The sequence below is a fragment of the Heterocephalus glaber genome, unplaced genomic scaffold (genome assembly GCF_053883595.1).
Source record: "Heterocephalus glaber isolate CG9 unplaced genomic scaffold, H.glaber_assembly_v1.0 deba00000122, whole genome shotgun sequence".
In the NCBI taxonomy this organism is placed as follows: Eukaryota; Metazoa; Chordata; class Mammalia; order Rodentia; family Bathyergidae; genus Heterocephalus; species Heterocephalus glaber.
Window position 1 is genome coordinate 10,260,876 of NW_028258138.1, and position 23,611 is coordinate 10,284,486.

The window sequence follows — 23,611 nt, forward strand, 5'->3', positions numbered from 1 at the left end:
TGCTGGCCTGTGTTTGTAGAGGTACTGGCACCTCGGCGAGGATGTTGCTGCTAGAACAGCTGCCATTTATTGATGCCTATTATGTGCTGGCACTAGGGTAGCTATTTTTTACATTTCTATTGTTAATCCTTAAACCTTTTCATTCCCACAGAGAGATGGAGAAACTGAGGCCACAGGTTAGTGTCTGCAGTGGACAAAGCCCAGGGACCTTCTATTCTTTTTAGCTTCCTAGACCAAGAGCTCCCATCTGACTTTAGGTCCTCAGGCTCAGCAAGTGCCTGGTCAACAGCAGACAGGGACAGAGAAATACCTGTTGATAGAAGGGACATCAAAAGTGGCGAACTGGAACTGGGCATGGTGGTGCATGGCTGGTACTTGGAAGGCTGAGGCAGGAGGATCATCACAAGTTTGAGACCAGTCTGGGCTACAGAGTTCAAGATCAGCCTAAACTACATAGTGAGAACCTGTCTCAAAAAACCCAAACATGATGAACTGGAGCCTCATTCACTATCTAACAATGAAACAAACATGGTACTATTAGTACTGTTATGGTTTGGACCTTAAATGACCCTCAAAAGTGCTATTGGGAGGCAATGGAACCTTTAAAAGGCGGGGCCTACTGTGAAAGGAAGTGAGGTCATGTAGGGCGTGTCTGTAAGAGGATATCTGTTTGTTTGTTTTTGGTACTGGGATTGAACTGGATCCTTGCACTTGTGAGGCAGGCGGCAGAACCACTGAGGTAAATCCCTGGCTCATATAAGAGGATATCTGGACTCTTCCCCCTGCCTCTGGTGACCACTGAGCTTCTCAGTGTCCCCTACTATGTGCAAACAGAGCTCCAAAGTGACAGGGCTAAGATACCACAGATGGAAACCTCTGAAACCATGATCCAAAATCAATCTTTCCTCCTTTTAAGTTGTTTATGTCAGGTATTTCATCACAACAACAGAGAGCTACCACAAACACAGCTGAGACAGAGATTCAAGCTCGGACAGAGCTTGAGCCATACACGAAACACACATGGGGAAAAACAGCGGCCCCTTTACGTCTCCTGAGCGTCCAGTCCCCATCAATCTGGCGTGGTGCTGGCCATTTTGGACTTGAGGATGGTTTTCCGGTTGGTCTGTTGACACTGTGGAAGGATTTTATAGCATCTCCTTTCTTTATTCCTCATAAATATGTTTCTCACAGTTAAAATCTGGTCCTTATTGGAATGAGCACAAAAGGCTGAAAAATGCACTTAAAAAAAAAAATCGTTAGTCTTGGTAAAAAAAGTGGTGAGTCCCCAGAATGGAGTTTGTTCTTGTTACTTTTGGTTTCGGCTTTTTGAGACAGGGTCTCGCTATGTAGGTCAGGCTGGCCTTGAAGGAAATTCTCCTGCCTCAGCTTCGCTGGTGCTAGGATTCTAGGCGTGCATCACCACACCTGGCTACAAACTAGTTCTTTGGTTGTTTGGACAAGTCCACTGTCTGAGAGTTGTAGATCTGGTGTTTGCTCAGGAGGTTGTGCTGATCTCTCTCTGAGGCAGACTCGGGGAGAGCAGGGTCGCTGGGTCCCACTGAGTAGGGTTCCTCCTCGGAAAGTAGCTCTGGGGGTCCTGGTCCAGACGGGGCCTCAAGGCTGCAACTGTCATCAGGATTCTGCCTGCTGTTTTCAGAGTATTCTGTAATGACACTTAGCTTGTCGAAAACGTCACTCTCACCGGAGAGTGGGAAGGAGAAAACCAGAAGTGTCCCGTGATGTGGGTGGCCCAAAAACTGCAGGAGAAAACAAAAAGGACAGTTAATTATCAAAGTTCCCCATTGCTTTTTCTGGGCTTGCAAGAATTTTATGCAGTACTTCTGGCTTGGAAAATATGGTTTTAAAAATGTAACATAAGCTGAGCATGGTAGTGCACACCTGTAATCCCGCCAGGTGGGAAGCTGAGTGTTATGGTTTGTGTCTAGATGTCCCCCCAAGGCCTCATGTGGCCATAGGTGGAGGAGGTGGCTGGATCTAGAGTGTGTAACACTGGAATTGACTCATGGTGCAATGCTAGGCTCCAGGGCACTAGGATTAAGGGTGTGAGTGCTACAGGCCCCAAGTAGTCTGGATAAGATAAAAGGGGGTGGAAGAGGCTGTTAAGGCCTCTTGTTGGTTTGCTTCTGTCTATCAACCATGAAATGTTTCTCTGCTACACCACTACTCTGCTTTGGAGCCAGCTGATTATGGACTGAAACTTCTACAAACTGTGAGCTAAATAAACCTTTCTCCTTTTAACTTTAGGTGTTGGCTATTTTGTCTTAGCAATGAGAGAAAAGTAACTAAGACACTGAGGCAGGAGGATCTCTGCAAGTTCAAGGCCAGTTCAGGGTACATAGCGAGGCCCTGTCTAAAAAAGGGTAACATTAACTCTACAGTGGTTCCTCTCAAAATTCAAAATAGAATGAGCTTATGATTTAGCAATTACATGCCTCAGTATAGTCTCCAGAGAAATGAAAGTGATCCTCAAATGTCCTGAGGCAACACTGTCTCATAGGAATGTATCCTGAGGCACATATGGTTGTTGCCAGGGTCTGGAAACTAGTGTTTAATGCACATAGATTCCAATTTTGGAAGACTAAAAAGTTCTGGAGGTGACTGCACAACAATGTGAATTTACTTAACGCCACCAAATTGCACTGTTAAAAACAGTTACGCTGGTAAATTTTGTTATGTGTATCTTATCACAATTAAAAAAGATGGGACAGTGAGGTGTACAACTCATTTGCTAAGTGCTCACAGGTTGCCCTGTAATACTGCCAGTCTCAGTACCCCTCCCCAGGGTGGTGAGGATCGAACACAGGGCCTTGTGCTGTTAGCCTGATCACAGTGCTGTGGGGCTGACACAGCCTGGCTGTTATTTCTTCCAGGAAGCAGGAATGCCACAGATCCTGGAAAAATACAGAGCATCTCCAGCGCATCCTCACGCTTAGTTAGGAGCCTCTTTGGTATCCCCAGCATCCAGTGTGTCCCTTGATTTCAGCCCTTAGCCCTGTGCTAAGGTATGTACCCAGGAACCAAATGTGGCTATGGGTAATGTGGCTAGTTCGAATCAATGTGTACTGTGTGAAATACATACAGGTGATGAAGATCATCTGTGAAAAAGAACACGAACTATCCTAAAGGGCCTTAAAAAATACATTGCTTATTGGTGCAACGATGCTCTTTTAGATGTATCGGGTACATAAAGTACAATGTTCATTTCAGCTGTGTCTTTTTACCTTTATAAATGCTGTCTCCTAGCACATTTAAAATACATGTGGCTCATGATACATTCCCACGAGATGGGGTTGCCTCACAACATCTCATGGGCACTGACTCGCCACAGCTTGTCTCTCCCATGTACAGGGCCAGTTAAAGACAGGGACCACAGTCCAGCCACCCTTGTCTCAATACTCCGAACAGTGTAGATGTGCATACACTGCCAGAAATCTCTGTTGATTGCATGTTCTCTATTCTTCATCCTCATAGGTCCAGCAAAGCCCTTCGTCTCCAGGATTCAATGGAGAAACATCCTTTAAAGCTTTGCATTCTTAACCCATCCCCTCAGATGGAACTTCCTTGCTTTCCTCCTTAATCCATCAGTCTCCTCTCCCCGTAATGTCATGTCTGCTCAGTCTTCTGATGACTCAGCCGGAGTGGAGGGTGCCTGCCCTACCGCTAGTGTGGACCCGCCACTATTTCCCCTCCTGGCTCTTAAGCAGCTCATGAAAGAGAGTGGGGAGGCCAGGGGCACTACGTCCAGATCCCTGCTGGGCCATGGAGGAAGCTAGGGGAAGAGGAAGCTCTCTGAACCCTTAGATCCAGTGGGTTCATGAGACTGGGCTAGAAGGTACCACTTGGTTCTCCCAGGAAAAAGCAAGGAGAGGAAAACAAGAGAAAATGCACTAAATCTCAAAAAAGCAAGTGTCAGGCTGAGTCTCCTGGTTGGACACACACAGACACAGGTTGTCATGGTTTATATCTAGCTGTCCCCCTAAAGCCTTATGGGATCACAGGTGGGACTTTTGGAAGGTGATTAGATTTTGGGGGCTGACGGCAGGCTCACTAGTAGGAGGTGGGGTCTGGTGGGAAAAGGTGGATCCCTGGGGGTTCACATCCTTCCCCAGGTCCTCTCTTCACTCTCTGCTTCCTGTCTGCCATGCTGTAAGCAGCTTTCCTCTGCCATGGCTTCCTGCCCTGCAGCCAGTGGGCTATGGGTTAAAAATGCGAGCCAGAATAAACCTCTGCTCCTTTAACCTGTGGGTGTTGAGTATTGTGTCCCAGTGAGGAGGAAGTGATTAAAAGCATAGCTCCTGAAATACAGCTCGACACTCTATGATGGATAAATTTCCCTATTGCTTTTTCATCTCAAAGTCTCCCACCCAGCCAATCTCCTTAAATTCAAAATGACTCTATGGGTCATGGTTAACCCACTTTTAAGTGATGAGCCAAACTTGAGAATTTGGTGATCTGCTCTGTAGTTTTCTTTGCCCTCACTCTCACCCTGCTCCAGCACCCCAAGCCCTTGTAGCTCTCAGATATTACAGGGCCAGTGAGCCTGGGAGGCAAGCGTTCTTTCCAAAAGGTCCTTGAATGATAATAAAATTTGTCTTGGCTTTGATTTGCCATCTGATCTTTCCCATCTGACTAATTTCTTTGATGGTGAAGCCAAGCAGCAAAAATAGCAGGTTTATTTTTTTTCCTGGTTCTCAGTTAACAAAACACTTTCTTCCCATAGCAAAGGGCCTGGCCCTCTTTGTTCTGCCTGTTCCAGCTGTGGTTTTCCAGAAGCTCAGCCTGGAGTTCCTGACTCTTTCCGGTGCTGCAGGGCTCGAAGGTGCTTCTTTTAGAAGGTTCTAGCTTCTCTGTGGGCACAAGCACTGCTTTCTATCCACAGTGGGTGCTGTCCTGGGCTGCCCAAGTTCTTGGGACAAGCGTGGGGCCGCTTATCCTCAGCTTCCAGTGGACAGTTGAAATGGCCACAGCTGGGTCCCTTTCCAGGAGACACCTCCACAGGAGAGGAAGCAGGTATGGGCCAGGGAGCAGGAGGCCCCACCCACTCCTCCAGCCCGGGGAGCCATCTACCAATGAATATGCTAACTGAACCTGAAGCTCATGTGACCCGGCAGATCCTTGAAGAGTTTATGGTGAGAAAAAGACTGGGTAGAGTTCACCACCAAACCCAAGAGGAGAATCACAGTGCAGACCCTAGAGCTCTGGGCTAGGCTGGGCCATCTGCAGCAGATCAGTTCATTCTGTTTGAACAATTCCTGGAGGGTTCAGGGACCTGGCAGAGACAGAGTCTGGGACCATGGGATACTGAATGACAATGCCCTGAAGGGGCCAAAATATAGTCACTTACGTCAAAACCAAACTAAATGAAGCTGAGAGGTCATGAAAGGGAAGTCTTCATGTATGGTTTGCCTGATATTAGGAAGAACTACTGCAAAAGATCCTACCAAACCACAACCTTGCACAAAGCCACCTCTACAAGGACATGTGCTCAAGATCTGCCACATGTGTGCAACTATGGCCACACGTAAGAGTTGTTACTGATCTTTAGAGCCAGGACAATTGTTCCAAAACAACCTACCAGACTTTACTCACTTTACCTTTAAAAACTTGTTTTCCTTTGTCTCCCCGAATATTTCTAAGGCCCCCCATCGCTTGCCATCACACATGTACCCTGGATTTGCAAATGTTCTGCTCATTCCTGGAAAGAACATCATTTTTCTTTAGAAAATCTCTCTGTTATAGAAGCTACATCACCACAGGGCCTGTCAGACCCATCAGGTGCTAAGACAGGGTGTGGGGTACAGGTCAGCCACACACACAGGTGGCTTAGGCTCCCATGCTGTCTGTCCCTCTGCACCTGCTCTACTTCTGCTCACAGTATGACCATATAGGGGAGCAGGTCCTCTTTCTCTCCCTGAAAGGGAAAGGCCAACTTGACAGCATGGTATGTGGTTCAAACCAGAAATGTCTGCTGCTGCAGTGTAGCCCCAGGCAGAACTAAGCTGTCCATCAGGCAGACCTTTGGACTGTATATCTGGTCGACCCCTTTGTGCGTAAGGAAAAGTATCCCAAGATCAGGCTTACCATGGAATCACAGCAGCCTTAATGGCCAGGATGGGGGTTGGGGCCTAGAGGAGGGAAAGCTGGATGGTCAGGTTCAAGGATGTCTGGGGAAGATCTCTAAGGGCTATGGGACTGGGGAGGCCTCTGTTGTAACAATATCACAGCTCATCTCTCTCTCTCTCTCTCTCTCTCTCTCATCTTGCTACCTCTCTCTCTTAAGGGAATTATTTCCAAGGAAATTCCTCATTAAGCCATTGGAATGGTCATCTCTATCTCAGAGGTAATTTCCTGGAAAATGAGAGCAAAGATCGGTCCTTTTGGAGTCTGGGCTTGGCATATTTTCATTTTCAAGTGAGAATGTTAAGTTATCCCTCAGGTATGCACAGGGATGGGTTCCAGGTCCCCTTCTGGATACCAAAATCCACAGATTCCTTATATTAACCGGTGTAGTATATGTATGTAACCTGTGCACATTCTACTGTGTACTCAATCATGTCTAAATTATCTATGCCACCTACACTACAATCTAAATGCTAGGCAAATCATTGGTATGCTGTATTATATAGGGAATGACAATTAAAAGGCTTTGTACATGTTTAGCACAGATGCAATTAAAAATATTTGATCTACAGTTGGTTAAATGCACAAAGGTGGAACTCAGATACAGAGGGCAGACTGTATATACAGAATTTAATCTTTTAGGGTCTCTTCAGTCCTATAAACTTCAGCAAACGGCATTCTCCTTCTAAACCCTTTGAAAATAGCTTCCCTAAAGTCTAGGATACACTTCCTGGTATTCCAAACCTGAAAACAAATCTCTTCCTCCTCCCACCCTCTCCCTCTGGCTTTTTGCTGGCTCTTAGCCACAAGCTTTCTCTTTTCTTCTCCAGTGTGAGCTCTGCTGTTTCCTTTCCAGCCCCGGAACTGTCACCTTTGCGCCCCGAGGACCCGGGCTTTGGGCAGTGAAGGCAGAGAAAGAGCAATGTGCAGGTCCACGGGTGGCTTCTGGAACAAAGCTTGGCCTCCAGGTTCCCCGAATGGGCCCAAGGGAATGGATCAGTGCATAAGATGTGTGCGATTCTCCCAGAAAACACGTGTGCTCTAACTTTACAGGACAACCCTTTCCAAGTGGGGTTTTCCAAACTACATCTTGCTCCATCCTACCTACCTCTTTCAGGTGCTGCGGAAGAGAACTCCCGGGTGAGAAGGTGTACTTGGTCTTCTTGTAGACATACCACAGCAAGGTGAAGCATCCCAGGAGCACGAGCAAGGCCACAAAGACCGAGACTATGAGGATGCAAGCCACCAGCCAGGAGGGGGTCGTTTCTGCAGGCATCATGGGGTGGATTAGTCTTGTCATGTACAGGTTGGGCCACAGTGATCCTCAGACCATTTTCACCAGTCCCTGAAAACAGGGCCCATATATTCATTCTGGATGGCATCCCAGAAACACAGAGGCTTTTGGAGAATCCAGGGGTTCTTAGTGAGTTTGACCCCTTCCTATGTTCTTTAAAATTTGGTTTCTGGCATTATTGCTGATACACATAACAAGATTTTAAGCAAGAATTCTGATCCATTTCGCCTATGTGCAGGGTGGCACTGGGCTGTCTGCTGTGGATATACCTTCTCTGCCTTGAAGCAGCAAGCAGACTCCCTGTCCCTGAGCCCAAGGGAAACAGAGGCTGGGGGCTGGGGCCCTGTACCGAGAACTGCAAACACTCTGTGTACTAAAGACTTCAAGAAATCCGACCAAAGCTCAGCAAGGCTTCTAGCAGCCTGAGGCCACAAGGCCATGTCCTTGAGTGGGATCTGGGGCCCCTGGATTTCCTGACTGAAACCTTCAAGGCTGCTCAAAGAGTGTGCTGTGTGTTTTGGCCAATGCATCACCACAGGCGCCTGATCTTAATCTGAGAGCTTTTACTATAAATTGCTTCTTCCAACTGTCATTCTTTCCTCTGTCCCTTTGAGATGCGTATGTGTCTCCTACAATACAGGAGGGTCCTCTTCAAGAACCTGAGAGCCATTTCTTTGAAATCATCAGGAAGGACAGTCTCTACGGGACAGCAAAAACCTGACTTTGATAAATGCAGTTAGCAGACATGGAAGGGCTAATGGCAATGGTATTTAATTATTATTACTTTTTGATAGTACTGGGGATTGAACCCAGGGCCTTCACACTGAGCTATATCCCCAATCTTTCTTCATGTTTATTTTGAGAAAGTGTCTTATTAAGCTGCCCAGGCTGAGCTCAACCTTGAGATCTTCTTCCCTGACCCTGCTGCTCCCCTCCTTCCCTGTAAGACGCACAGTCTCCTCTACATAAATGGAGCTCAGCTCTTTATCCTGCTGCAGTTGGATAAAATCGGTTTTTATTGCTTTAGTCTCATTTTGTTTATTTTTCACAGCACCTGGGATGTCACCCTGGTCATTCCTGGTCTCAGCTCCTTGTTCAGCACCAGGCCGCTCCTCCAGTTGCCCTGGCCACCTGGCCTCTCTCTACCTACCCCTTGCCGATGAGCACCACCCTCCTGAGTGGGGCCAAGAGAACAAACTCTGCTTGTTTAAAGGCAAGTCACCTGAAAGGGACCGTTTGTGGGGAAAATGCCACCTGTCACTTGGACTGGACAGATCAAGGAACTCTGAACAAGTACACTGGCTTTGGAGCTACACCAACTGCAGCCATTTGTGGCCTCTCAGGGCACTTGTCACAGCGTGTGACTCACAGTGGACACTTCTTAAATATCAGCTAGATGGGTGGGATGTCTGCACGGAACAGAGGCCGGGAGGAACGGGCCCCACCTTCTGCCTCCCTCCCTCGGCCTCCTGTGTCTGTGTCTCTGCAAGCACTGACCTGTTCTGCCCTACTTGGGACTCCTGCAGTTCCCCACTAATTCTTGTTTCATGAACCAGAAGCAACGAGTGGTTTTCCACTTTGGGTGTGTTCCACTCAGTATGCTGTTCCTCTTCCTTGTGAGTGTGGGGTGGGCTAGATTCTGGCTGATAATAGGGATGGGAACCTGGCACCCCAGCTCTTGAGAAGACTCCAGGCTTTTTCTCATCCACCATCTCTCATGCTTCCATTAATATGTCAGTCACCAGGGAGACTCATGAAAGCACGCTCAACTAATTCATGTCAGTATCATGACATCTTACTGATGTAATTGTTAACTTTCCCCCCATGCCCCACTATCCTCTCTCACACCCCCCTCTCATTCCCTTCCTCTTGTCTAATCATAGCCTCCCTTCTACTTTCACGTCCTCTTTTTTAGATTCCACATATTGGGGAAAACATTCAGTACTTGTCTTCCCCAGTGTGGCTTATCTTGTTTAACATGATGAGTTCCAGTTCCATCCATCTCCAAAAGCAGGTTTTCAGTTGCTACATTTTACTCTTTCTTTCATAAAATGCTTTAATTTTACTAATTAATGGGTGATCATTTATATTCACAAGTTATTTGTGATACTTTTTTTTTGTGGTACCAGGGATCAACTCAGGACTTTGTGCTCATGAGACAGGCACGCTGCCACTGAGCTAAATCCCCGGCTCTTCGTAAGTTATTTGAAATATTTTTATTTTTAGTCAAACTGTACACCTCCTGCCAGGCTTCATGGCTTGAGGGAACCTGCACATGTGTCACCTTCTGTATCTGAGGTTGCCGAGCCTCTTGACAACATCTTAGCATAAGAATAAGGCCTTTTTTTTTTTTTTGTACCAGGGATCAAACTCGGGTCCTTGTGCTTGTGGGGCAGGCGGTGGAATCACTGAGCTAAATCCCCGGCCCAAGGCCTGCTTTTATTAATAACTATTTGTTATAATTTATTGATTGTAGGGAGCTATCTGAGCCACAAATGCTTTTCACCTAGCACGCAAGTACAGCACATCTGCACATGAAAAGTGATCAATCTCCTGGCCAATGGGCCTTTTCTTTCTCTTGGTGTTTTAAGAAACACCAAGTATGGTGGCACTCTGCTAGACATCACGGTCCCCCGTGGTATCTAAGAGACCATGGTGAGGTCCTCATTCCATATTTCACCAGGGGCCCTGATACAAGTGACACTGGTGGAGGTGAGTGGTAAGGTTTCCAAAGTCTCTCTTCTCATGATCGTGTGACTGTGCCCCAGGAGAGAGGCTTTTGGGGTGTGTGTGTGTGTGTGGCAGGGCTCAAGCTCTGCTTGGTGGTCTTGGGATGACCCAGGAGCTTTCTTCTGGGAGCCTCTGAGGGCAGTTCTGGTAGAGCAGAGGTGGCTCATGGAGGCAAACCTCAGCTCCCAGGTGGACAACGGTCCCATCAATCCCTTGGTCTGAGGGAATGGCCTCCTCAGAAGGGAGGGGCGGTCTTCTCTGCCCTGACCAATCAGGGCCAGAGACCAAGCAGAGGAGGCGGTGCCCACTTCTGAACCGGGATGGAGTCTGAGCTCCACGGAGTGAGGTCCAGGGCCTAGGGGTGGGGTCTACACAGCCTGCTGCAGTGCTGACAGCAGCAGCTCACTGGCTGTGGCTCTCATGACTCACCGTCCTCGGCTGTGCGCTCACACACAGGCTCACTCCATTCCCCAGTTTTGTTCCGATCAGGAAGAAACCCTCGAACCCGAACGCAGTAAGTTGTCCATGGCTCCAGGTTCCGGACGAGCTCAAAGTCGTACTGAACAGTGACAGCAAACTGGTAACGAGACGAAAATAAGACTGCGCCTCAGCAGTGAAGGGACAGCATTTTTTCTTCCTCATCTTTTTTCTTTCCCCATATTTAACAGTTATAAACTCAGCTTTAGGGTTAAAATAGGAAAAAGCAGGTGCGCGTGCTCTTCCCAGCTCATTCTGGGGAACCGGACACCACTCGAGGGCGCAGCAAAGCCTGTGATGCTGACAGAACGTCTCATGGCCCCGATTCTGTGGCTTAAAGCATCCCAGCTTCTTGTTCTTTTTAAAAGATAAACCCATTTTAATGGGCTGACCCATGTCCCATAAAACTTCATCACTGGTGTCAACCGTGGCGCCTGGGCACGTGATCTGATTTGGAGTGAGGGTGTGTACTGCGGTAACCGAGTTAAAATGAGGTGGTGAAGGTGGCTCCCTAATTCAGCATGACTGGTACCTCCTCCTGAGGCCCTGGCTCACTTGAAGGCCTCTGCTCTGGCGGCTGTAGTTACATTTCATCTCAGCTGAACCTAGATGTAGGATTCATAATTAGTGATGTACTTCTGAATTTGAGAAGCTGAAACAGTTCCCGGCAAATAAAGGGAACTAGGGAGTACACAAAGTGACCACAGGCTTTTTTTTTTTTTAACTTCAGTGATTGGTTATGTTTCTTTTGGGATCTGGGCTGTTTATTTTTTTTATTTTTTTGGTACCAGGGATCGAACTCTGGACCTTCTGCTTGTAAGGCAGGCGCCCGAACGACTGAGCTAAATCCCCAGCCCTAGTCTGTTGATAGCTTGTCAATATATTTTTATTGCATGAGAAATTAAGCTTATTGAGGGCAAGAAATGAATTATTTCTAATGATACATGAACTAGATAGTATAACTTTTGTTGCTGTTGGTTTTTTTTGGTACCAGGGATTGAACTTGGGTCCTTGCACTTGCGAGGCAGGCGGCGGAACCACTGAGCTAAATCCCTGGCCCTGTTTTTGTTTTTTTGAGACAAGGTCTCACTATGTAGTTCAGGCTGGCCTTGAACTCGTTATGTATCCCAGGCTGGCCTTCGAACTCATGGTGCTCCTCCTGCCTCAGCCTCCCAAGTCCTAGGATTACAGACATGCACCACCATGCCTGGCAAATGGTATAGCTTTTAATAAGTCAATTAGAAAGCAATCAAACCAACCAAACCAAAGCAAAAGCCAAAACACTGGTCTTTACTGCTAATGTCCCTAAAAATTTACAATGTACTTTTTCAAAGACTAAACTCACAGGTTGATCCCCAAGTGGCCACCAGGCAAGGACATGAAAGGTCCACCTCAGGTCCCCTGGGAGGCTTTTTCTGTCCTCTCACTTCTATTCTACTCAATTTCTAGATTAATCTTCTCACTTTCTCCCATGAGAAAGAAATGGAATTTGCAAAAGCCCTTCATGCTGTTAGTTTAGAGAATTAACCTGGCACTGTCTGGGAGATATTTAAATACTAGCTTATGAAAGGGAACCATATAAACCGGTTATGGTGACACTGCAGGTTCCTTTCAGGGGGCAGCTAAGGAGCAGGTGGCCTTTTCAGTGTCTGCATCATACTGAAGGTTTCTTTCTTCCTTTGTTCCCCACGTTTTTTGTTAGTGCACACTGGTTATACAGGTAAATGGGTTTCATTCTGGCAGATGTGCACATGCGCGTAACATACTTTAATCATTTCCCCCTTCACTCCCTTCGCCCCACTCCCTGCTACATACTGGAGGTTTCCACACAACCTGGCAAAGCGAGAGGATGAATGTGTAACCAGATGCCCGTGATGTGCGTGTGATCCAGATAAGAAGCTAAATATGAAATGAGATTTGCATTTCACGCTTGGTAGAGGAGGCGCTCAGCCATGGGGACTGTGAAACCGGATCCTTATTTAGAAGATACTGTAACCCTGGAAGCCAGTCCTTGGGTCTTATCTTTAGTCCTAGGACTGAGCAGAGACACCTGCACCTGCTAAGTGGTTAGGAAACTAAATATTCTGTATTGCTTTCCAAGGATACATTTCCTGCAGTCTTGATTATAAGCAAAACTGCCTCTTTTGTGAAGGAGGCAGATTTCCTGCATGCCATGGTTTGAACGTACGTGTCCTGCTCCAATTCATATGAAATTTAATCACCGAGGTGATAATATTAAGGTCATGCACTCTAAGAGCCCTCAAGAATGGGGTTGGAGGGCCGAGGATTTAGCTCAGTGGTTTTGCTGCCTGCTGTGAAAGCGCAAGGACCTGAGTTCGATCCCCGGTACCAAAAAAAAAAAAAAAAAGAATGGGGTTGGTGACCTTATAAAAGAGGAGGAAGCTGTTCACCCCTTTACCCTTCACCTTATTCTAAGGACACAGCAGAAAACATCCGCTAGGAAGCCGGGACCAAGGTCTCCCTGGACTCTGGGTCTGCTGGTGCCTTGATCGTGGACTTCCAGGGTCCAGAATCATGAGAAATATTGTCTACTGTTTATAAATTACCCAGCCTGTGGTATTTTACTATCACAGCAGAAGCAGACTAATACACTGCATCATTCAATGGAGAGTTTTGGTGGGAAAATTACCTTGATTTGTTTTGGTTATTCAGTGTATGTGCCTACGTTTAATTACATCATCCTAAGACAATAAACCTAGGTGATCTTTTCCTTCCTAACTCTTGAGGATTAACTGATAATACATCTTACATAATAGCTATGTAAGTCAGTTTAGGACCATGAATAGCAACCTGCTCCGAATCACTAAGTTTGACCCTGGATATGTGAAGAGTCCTGGTTCCTCATGAAGGGAAGGGAACCTTAGGAAGTGACCATTATTCCAGGCAGTGGCACAAGTTTACATTTTTCATTTTGTCATCAAATTCCCCAACAATCCCATGAAGTGGGGGTATTCTAATCCCTGTTTCATTAATGAAATACGTTATTATGCCCCTTTTGCAGACCTAGGGAAATCAAGACTGTGATCGCTAGAGACCCATGGTGGCCGAGGCATATTCCAGTCAGGTCTTTTAGCTCCAAGCCTGTGCTTTGAAAAAATTGTTCCCCCAAAGACTGCAACAGGGAAAATGGGTAAGAAAGGCAAAATGTGATACTGTTTACCCAGCATCCTAGGGTGGGGGTGCTATGGATTCAGGGTACTGATCTGCAGTATGCATGTGGCATGGGGGTTTGGTGCTGAGAAACAGCAATCATTCAGCTAATCCCGATTCAGCTGACCCCAACTTCCCTCATCCAGTTGCTGACTCAGCCCTGCTTCTCCTGCAGCTTTCCTCTAAGACAGAAAGGTCAGCTGTTATTGTGTAGAATCCACCCGCAAGTCCGCTTTATATATGTCCCTTGGGAGTCTGGGAAGGTTGAGCCCAAAATACCAGTCATCCTTCAGCTTGGGAAGTTTATAGCTTTGAGAATAGGACCTAGACCCAGACCTCTCCGGACCATGGGCGCTGTCGCCTTGCAAGACCTCACCCAGGTAGACTCCTGGTCTCCTCTATCATCATGGCCTCAGACCGAAGCTGAGCAAAGCATGCATATGATAGGGCAAGCTTACCTTTTCATCAGTGCCATTTTTCCAGAACTGCACATTATAAACCCACGAGTCATAAATCTTCCTCATGGTCCATGTGTAAGGTTCATTCTCAATTTGAGGGGCTAAGAGACGCATCTGTAAAGAATCAGCAAGTGCTTCTACATGTACTACAGGAGGTCCAATAACGGCTAAGCACAAGATCAAAGGAAAAGGACAATCAGAACAACATTTTACAAACTTTATTTCAGCATAAATGTTCACAACTGTGTAGGACAATTAATCTTCTAAAGTACAGTGCTGTTGACAGAGCACTGCTATGACACTGACTGAAGTGGCTAAGAAGGATAGATGGATTTGATTTCCTTAAAGAAACCTAGACAACCTTTATTAATCAAATTTGGTCCATTTATATTTTTGTAATTTCCAATACCTTTAGAAGTATTCCTACTATATCATTTTATGCTGTTCATAAAGATTGCTTTTTTTTTTGTACCAGGGATCAAACTTGGGACCTTGTTCTTGTGAGGCAGGCACTGGAATCACTGAGCTAAATCCCTGGCCGAAGATTGTTTTTTTTTTTTTCCCTTAAATTCTTTTATCGGTACATTTTAGGTATACAATACGTTGACATTTATCGTTGAATACTCGTACCGGTACATGATGTATCTTGGTTCTTATTTTTCCCCCATTCCCTGTCCTCCCTTCAACCCCTCCACCCTTCCCTAGTTCAAGATTGCTTTTCAAAATTTTATTTTATTGGCTCCTTCTCCTTTTTCCTACTTTTTATGAGCCTAAATTTTCTTTTCCTTGCCGGGCTGGAGGCCAAAGATGGTATTTCTATTATCTTTTCTGGTTACCTTTACACGTTTAACATATGTAATTAACCATGTATTCTTCCAAGTTATGTTTCACCAGATACTCCTGTGACTGCCCCTTCCACTTCCTCTGGATCTCTGGCCAAATGTCACTACCTCATAGACTGTCTCGTCTCACCCGATAGAAAGAGTGGCTCCCATCTCTTCCTGTCCTGTTAGCTTGCTTTGGTTTTCTTGAGAGCCACAGGCACAGCCTGCCATAAAATACCCATCTGTTTGTTTATTATTGGTCTTCTGATGAGAATAGGCATTTTGGTCTTTGCTGTTGTGGTTTCAACACTAACAATGTGCCTGGCACACAGCAGGTGGTCAATAGTCACAGAAGGAATAATAAATGGCTCTGGGAAACTGCTGTTTGAGTCATGTCTGGTATTCTTCTCTGGCCCTGATACTTTTTTGGGAGGTGCTAATAAGCCCCTCTCTACCATTCTAATCTGCTAGTCTGAAAACTGAACGAAACAACTTGTTAGATATTTTCTCAAAGTGAGTCTGAATAGGTTTTGCATGATATCGAATGACTAAAATATATAAACTTCCAGAGGTGAATATCTAATACAAGGCAGGCGTTGCCAAGAGCCCGGACACAGGAGCCTGAGTCTGAATCCTTGCTCTGCCACTTACTACCTGTGTGAACTCTCAACAAGCTGCTTAACCTCAGTTTCTACAGGAAGCATCCTCAAATGGGGATAACTGTAGGGTTTGTTTGTTTGTTGTTTCTTAAGACATGGTCTTGCTATATAGCTTAGGCTGGTCTTGAACTCCCTATATAGCCCAGGCTGGCCTTGAATTCACACTCACGGTGCTCCTCCTGCCTCAGCCTCCCGACTGCTGGGATTATAGGTGTATGCTACCATGCCCAGCTTCAATGCACTTTTAACTTAAGACATTTTCAACATATGATGGCGTTATAGGACTGTAACCCCACTGTAAATCAAAGAGCATTTGTAGTATGTTTTGAAGACTTGGATTATTTGAGTCTGTATTTTTTGTTTATTTTTACAAAGAAACCTTTAGAAAAGATCATGCAACTTTGATAATTTCTGACTCCAGAAATAAGCATTTGTTGTTGTATTTGTTTGCTGTGATGCAACTGGCAATGAGAGGAAGGACACCTGGCTACATCCTCTACCAGAAGGCAGGAACTGTGAGAGCCACGCAGGACAGGGGCAGGGGACTGACAGAAAGACCCCTCCCCAGAGAGAACCCTTTCAGTGCTTCCCCGACTGCTCCTTGGGGCACTGGATGTGGGTTTTGGTGCAGAGGGTCTTGTAACTTCTGAATCCTTTTTAGTCTCAGTTGTTTCCTGTTGGTTTAATGTTTTTAATTCCTGATGTCCCAAATATGTTCGTCTTAGGGCTTCTGGCAAAGCTGCGTGGCCTTTGATCTATCCTGGGAGAGTGGGAAGTTTCCCAGCCAGCCTGCCCAGCCCGTGTGCTGCCGTCAGCGTCCCTCCCTCCTGTCCTTCCCCTGGGCAGGGTGCCTGTCTGCGTCTGGCCTTCCTGCCTTTATTCTTTTCCCTTTCATGTCATATTGCTTTGGTGAAGTCACAGTTCCAAAATGACCGCCCCCCCAATTGCCACCGGAATCCTTCTAGTTCTTCGCATTAACAGCACTGGCCCCCCTCATACACACTCTTGAGGTGGTGAAGTTATTAAACTTATAGTTAATTATCTTATTGATGATACATATATTCTTTCTTGTCTTACCCACAAACTTTTTTTTTTTTGGTGCTGGAGATTGAACCCAGACCCCCAACACATGCTAGGCAAGTGCTCTTCCAATTCACCATATCCATACCCCTTTTAAAAACTGCAGACAGGTTCTTGCTAAGTTCCCCAGGCTAGCCTCAAATTTGCAATCTTCCTGCCTCGGCCTCCTGAGTAGCTGGGATAATAGGCATGCACCACTGTGCCGGACTGCCTGTGGACTTCCCTAAGGTGACAGCTCTCTCTGTTACACTCCCTAATGCCCTTGTGCAAGGCCATCCATTTCACAGGCATTCAAAGAATTCTTGTGGACAGACCAACCACTGTAGGGGGAAACCCAAGACAAGATGATGATATACAACAAAACGAAAAACAAAATAGCTTACTGTCATCCACGGGACAGAAAGTGATGTTCACCCAGTCCGAATGCTCCTCTGCAAGCTCTGCCCTGACTCTCAAGGTGTGGTCGCCATACTTGGAAAGATTTGAGAAATCACATTCTGTGGAGGCAGTGCTCTTGCATACTTCTTGGAATTTCTTATAACTATACAACCAGAAAGACAAAATCACGAGAGCTCTAACTTCAGTCTCCCGAGGCTGCTTGGCATTTTATACCCTTCGTACCAAAGATGAATGGAAGTTAATAAGAGACATGCAAAGTAGTTCTTAACAATCAATCTTGGTGAACAGAATGCATAATTCATATTAGCATTTCCCAAACTGTATGCTATGGGGCCTTACTGACCCTTGGATATCATAAGGCATTTCAAAAATAATATACTGCATGGTCAAATAATTTGGGGGAAACGGAGTTATAAGTATAAAAATAGGTATCTTCTAAAGTTTTGATTTTTTTAGTATCTATTTGCAGTATATAATAATTACATTCCTTGTGGGGAGTTGGCACACGAACATAACACATTTTAATTCTTTTTTCTTCCCTTCCTTTCCCCTTCCTCCCTACTTCCTCCACGTTTTGGTCCCCTTCCCTTTTGCAAAAGATCTCTTAAAAAAGGTGTCTTCACAGCAGAACTTTCAAGGGACTGTAATATCCTAATAAGCATGTGCCTCTCCAAAGAGGAGTTGACTGTTCAACACACTGGATCAAGAAAGCTTCTTTTTTTTTTTTGGTACCAAGGATCGAACTCAGGACCTTGTGCTTGTGAGGAAGGCAGCAGAACTACTGAGCTGAATCCCCGGCCCCCAAGAAAGCTTCTTTCCTTGATTGTGTATTTCTGAAAGCAGTGGGGCATGATTCACGACATACTGATACCCACAGATTAACTAAAATAACCACATTATTATGATTTCAAATGATGCCCTAAAGTGATTAGCATTGCAATTATTCTGGAAAAATTCTAAGGCATTATTACATCGACCTCGGCAGAACAGCAACCCCAACTGCAGCCACCGAAGGGAGGGCGGCAGCAATGACATGTGAAGAAGAAAAAGGATGACATTTGAAGTACCCATTGGGAGTAAAGCAAATCTCGTCTCTAATGACTTCTCCCACAGAGGCCCGAGGAGGTGTAATTAGCTCCACATGAAAAGAGGACCAGGCTCCCTTCCTGGAGGTGCACAGGTTGTCGGACTGGTTCCCACTGCACCTTCCTGTCCAGGTGCCAAAGCCACTTGGCTGCCCCAGAAGTGACGGTGATGGTGATGGTGATAAGAATAATAACAACAGCAACATTAATCGAGCTTGGGGTTTGGGTGTGGAAAGGCTGGAAATGCCTAGCCACACTCAGGTCTGTTTGATTTCAGAGTCTTGGGGACTGTGACACACTTTCCTGCGTTCTTAGTGACATCCGGAACAATCCATTGCAAAAAGTCGGTAGGGACAACTGAGCTCTTATAGTTTGCAATCTGCTTTTTCCATGTAATATACCGCAAACATTTTGTTAATCAAATCAACTCTCCATGGCTGCCTATCATCCCATTATCGGGGAACTCCGGAGGTCATGTGACTGAGGGGTTTTCTCACATGTGTTCATTCTTTGTTTAAGCTAATTTATCAGCTGCCTGACACACACAGCACTTCAAAAGTTGTTTTACAACAACTTCTCTTTCACTAGGTTATTTGTATTGAATTTATAAATATTTTTATCCACATTTAAATAGGTACTAGGACTCAATCCTTGTATTTACACGAAATTATTGGTTATTTCCAAATTGAAATCACCAATCCATACTCTAAAGTGCTCCAGCCTCAAAGCACACATGTTACAGAGAGCTCGCGCTGTGCAACTGCTTGGGCTAAATCCTAAGCAACCATTTATGGAGCCATGCAAGAGCAATCAGGTCTTTCAAGATTGATCTCTTCACCAAGGTTATGCCCAGCATATGCTCTGTTCTCCCTGGAGTTCCTGAGGTTTCAGGAAATGGGGGTCCAGGCACAGACTCGAGGTCAGTCCCACCTCCTGACCCCACACCTTCACCAAGTCCCAGGGACCTCTCTTCTAAAAGACAAACGCCCTAAACCAAGCACTGCTGGCTGCTCTGATGGCAAGTAGGCAAGGCACAGAGCCACAGATAAAAGTTACAGGGAAGAGAGACGGACAGAGGCACTGTGGTGGGTTTCAGTTTGTCGCCTCTGAAACTCACGTGGGAGTCTAGTCCCCACTGTGGGGGATGAAGACGGCAGAAACTTAGTCAATGGGGGTGCTCACAGGAGGGGACTTCTGGAAGGGTTAAGTCTAGATGAGGCCATCAGGGTGGATCCCCCATGACTGAAGCCTGGTGGCTTCATAAGAAGAGAGAGACATGAGTGTACACACGTGTGTTCCCATCTCTCACCATGTGATGCCCCGCACTGCCTTGGGACTCTCCCAGCAAGAAGGCCATCAGAAGATGCAGCCTCTCAGCCTTGGATCGCTACAACTGTGAGCCCAAATAAACCTCTTCTCTTTATGAAGTACCCACCTTCAGGTATTTTGCTATAGTAATGAAAAACTGACTGATACATGAGGAAAGTGATTGATACATGAGGGAAGTTGATTTTCCGTGGTGAAATCTCTATGGTTTTCCAGATGGAGTAGAAAAAACAGAGAAGAAATGATAGAACCATTCAGTACTAGATATGCATCTCAGAAAAAAACAGTTGTAGAATGACCCTTCTTCAATTCTTGCATTCTGGACTGCAGACTGGATGAAAGTCCTGCATCAGTGTTAAAGGTCTTGAACTGCACTCTGTGATGTAAAAGACGATCTTAGTTGTTATGAACTACACATTGAAATGTTAAGGGGCAAAGGGCATGATGTACAAGAGAAAGAGAAAATGTGGCCAATAGTAACAACTGGTGAATCTGGATATGGGATATCTGGAAGATTTTAGTACTACACTCACAATTTTGAAATGTTTTTGTGGTGGTTATGGTGGAGTTTCACCTTGATTGGCTTTGGGATCTGCCCTGGGGACTGGTGGAGCACACTTCTATGTGTGTCTGGGTGGGTCATGGAGGGTGGCCTTGGGGTCTATGTCTGGCCTTTGCCCCTCCTGCTGTGGCACTGTTCCTCTGCTCTGCTTCCTGGTCACCATGAACTAAGCAGCTGTTCTCCACCTGGCCTTTCTGTCCTGATATCTCTGCCTTGAAGCCAGACAACCATGGACTGAAACTGCTAGCAAACTAAACCTCACCTCCTTTAAGTTGTATTAGGTATTGCGTCTCGATGACAAGAAAGCTGTCTAATATGGTTCTGTTAATATGAAATTATTTTAAACCGAAAACAAATTTTTAAAAACCCAACATGTGGACGAGAATTAGCTTATTCTTTTTTCTAAGTCTTTGGCTTCGAAGGCCTTGGGTGTGTTCCTAAAACAATAGCTGGATGGAAGGAGAACAGATTAAGAAAATCTGGAAGGGGATTTTTTCCTGCTTCACCGAAGGGCTTGCCTACTTCCTGTTTCTAAGTCACATGGGGAACATGCATGTCAGGTCATGGGCCTTGGGACTCCAGCAGCTGTTTGTACCTGGCGTGAAGGTGTGTCCCTGTGACCTGTGGCAAATGGTGGCAGTCTGCCAAGAGGAAATATGGACAGGCAGGACAGTCCTGCTGAGATAATTGTCTAGGGTGACAGTCATCCTTCCTTTCAAACAGAAGAGGTTTTGCCAGCTGACAGCTGTCTGACTTTGAGTTTCAGGAGGCAGCTGCAGGGACACTGAGTGCCCACTGTGCAATTCGGTTCATCTGTGGCACTGGAGGGGACAGGTGGCGTAGTACCAAGGGTTTCCCTGACTGCTTTGCAGGCCTTGGTTTTTTTGGACAGCTTCCACTTGTACACTGTTGGCTTCTAGCAATACAACTCCAGTAACTGCAGATGACAGCAACATTTTGTTCTTAAATGACATCAATTGTGACAGATGAGCTAGGATCCACACAGCACTAGGCTACCTCTGGCTAATTCCATCAACCCACATGATAAAATATCCGTATCTACCCACAAACCATGAACAAATACAATAAACTAAAAGAAAGAAAAGATGACCATAAGAATTTCCTGGGCAGAGAGAAAAAGGTCAGCAGGGAGGCTCCTCTGGGCTATCACAGTCACACAGAGGATCCCACATTCCTTCCTGTGACCAGCCCCGGGCCACCATCCTTTTGCGCCTTCCTGCCAAGAGCCTCAAAGACTCACCTATGGTACTGAGCTGTGAATGTCAGGTTCCCTTTGGGAAATGCAGGCGAGTCCCACTGTAGAATGTTCTTGAAATTAACTGAATTCATTCTGACATTTTGAGGAGGTGGCACCATCCCCAGTGCTGTAAAAAATAAAGGAAAAAAAAATTACAACTATTTTTCCTCTAAAAGATTTCCCAAGAAAATGACCACATCCACCAGGAACACAGCTCTGGATCTCCCTCATGGGTAGGGGTGGGGCACATTAGCTAACCAGGCTGAACTTTATTTGAAGAGCCATGAAAAGAAATTTCAGGGTAAGGGACAGGTGGGAAGCAAGAGTGAAGTGAGGACAGGTAATGGGGACCTGGAGGAGGGTGGTGATAGAAAATGCAATGGGGTAGGGTGGGGCTGGCCGACTTCAGACCCATTTCCAGAGATATAAACTCTGGACTTAGTGATAAATTTGACGTGGGGAATTTGAGGTTGCTGTCCATCTCTGGCTCAGGCGCCTGGTACTCCGACTAGAGCTGGGGCAGGAAACCCCAATCCCACTGTAACTGTCACAGATTGGAGATGCTGGAGAGATGGTCTAGTAGGGTCCTCGGGGACACAGCTGGCCTAATGAGCCCAAATTTGGGCTAGAAACAGAAATTATTTTTAAGCAGAAAATTATAAACAAAATAAGAGAGAAGAACATAATCTAACCACTACCTATCACCCAGCTGGTACCAAGAGATACACAAATTTGAAAGTCAGGGGCCTATTTAATGCCAGGCTTCTGCAGGAATCCCCCAGAAGGATAATGTAGAGGAAGGAGAGCAGAAGGCGTGGTCATGCAGGTAGCTACAGCCAGATCTGGTAGAGGATGCCAAGTAGAAGCAGCCTGGGAGAAGGGGAGGGGAGACTCCCAGCACAGTTCACACTGAAGGAGGGAGGGGCCGTCTCTCCATCTGCACCACGCACCTCAGGGGCTCACAGAAAAGTTTTTATTGGGTTTCAAACTTTAGAAGCCATAGAGTTGCGTCGTTGAGGGACAGAATTTAGATTTCAGGGCGCCCAGGACTGAAGAGGACGGTGTGGGAAGTGGCGACAGCAACGGAGACCTTTGTGCCGGGGGTCTGGCGGTGGCGGGAAGGGGGGAACAGGAAGGGAGCGGTCTCTGGGGTAGGATCTGTGTGTGTGTGTGGTGCGGCCTCCTCTAGACCCACTGGACTGCAGGAGGGTCTAAGGCAGTCAGGGTGGACGCGGAAAACAACTTTAGTTAGAACCCGCCGGGAATCTCCGACCCCTAGTCTGTAGTCTGGACCTTGCGTAATCCGGGTGCTCCGAGGCGGGTGGGGTTCCTGCTCCGCGGCGAGATCAAGCAGTGCGGAAACTCTTGCCTCGAGGCCTGACGTGACCCTTTCGGGATGCAATCAGGGCCCCCTTTTCGGAGATCCTCGCCCAGCTTGTGTGGCAAAGTGCAGCTAGCTGCAACGCCCAGTTCCCAAAAGCGCCATGGGGTTCCCCCTCGGGGACGCGCGGCGCGCACACCAGCCCTCCGGGTCCCCGCTCACCTGACGCCAGCAGGCAACCGCCCAGCCAGCACGCGAGGATCCGCGCCATAGCCCGGAGGGCGCTGGGGGCGCCGCGGCACAGACGCCGCACCCGCAGCGCCGAGCACCCGCCTGCGCCCGCTTCCGGGAACGCGCGGGGGGCCGGGCGAACGGCCGGGCTCCTCCCCCCGCAGGCCCCGCCCCGGCCCCGAGCCCAGAGCCCCGGGCGCCCCAGTTGACAGGCCCAAGTCAGGAGCTGTGCAAGGGGTGATCGGGACGAGGAAGCCGGCCTCCAGCTAAATACACGAAAACTCCATCTCAGGGTTCTGTCTCGGTGGAGGCATTAGAGCTGGTCTTATTTTTTTCCTGCCGTTCACGTCCTTTCTGATCTCTTCCCGCCTAGGAGGTGAGTTAAAAAAGCACCCAGCTGCAAGCTCAGTTGGAGAGGATCTTCAGCCTTTCCCCGGAGAAACAACACAAAACCAAGTCCTGTATCTCGAGTGACTTGTTTCTTTCTTGAGACTGCTGAAAAAGGTTTAATTTCCTCTTTCTAAACTCATAAGAGTGGCGAGGTTGGAAATTCCAGGTGTGAGGGGAAAGTACGGCCCTGCTTACGGCCAAGGCC

The 23,611-nt window shown here is 46.7% G+C and overlaps 1 protein-coding gene across 3 annotated transcripts; it reads right to left on the reverse strand.

The window, feature by feature from the left end:
• Positions 1 to 901: 901 nt before the first annotated feature.
• Il10rb (interleukin 10 receptor subunit beta) lies at positions 902 to 23,162 on the reverse strand. 3 transcript variants are annotated; one of them, XM_004842306.3, is made up of 7 exons: positions 23,008 to 23,162; positions 21,468 to 21,591; positions 17,218 to 17,375; positions 14,272 to 14,438; positions 10,595 to 10,742; positions 7,250 to 7,407; positions 902 to 1,757 (listed from the first exon to the last, which is right to left on the reverse strand). In XM_004842306.3, the coding sequence occupies exons 1-7, from the start codon at positions 23,054 to 23,056 to the stop codon at positions 1,437 to 1,439; spliced, it is 1,125 nt and encodes a 374-aa protein (XP_004842363.1). In that variant the 5' UTR covers positions 23,057 to 23,162; the 3' UTR covers positions 902 to 1,436. The 3 variants fall into 3 exon arrangements, with proteins under 3 accessions (XP_004842363.1, XP_087068946.1, XP_012926760.1); XM_087212820.1 differs by having other exon boundaries at positions 7,250 to 7,486; XM_013071306.3 differs by lacking the exon at positions 23,008 to 23,162 and adding an exon at positions 22,758 to 22,963.
• Positions 23,163 to 23,611: the final 449 nt, after the last annotated feature.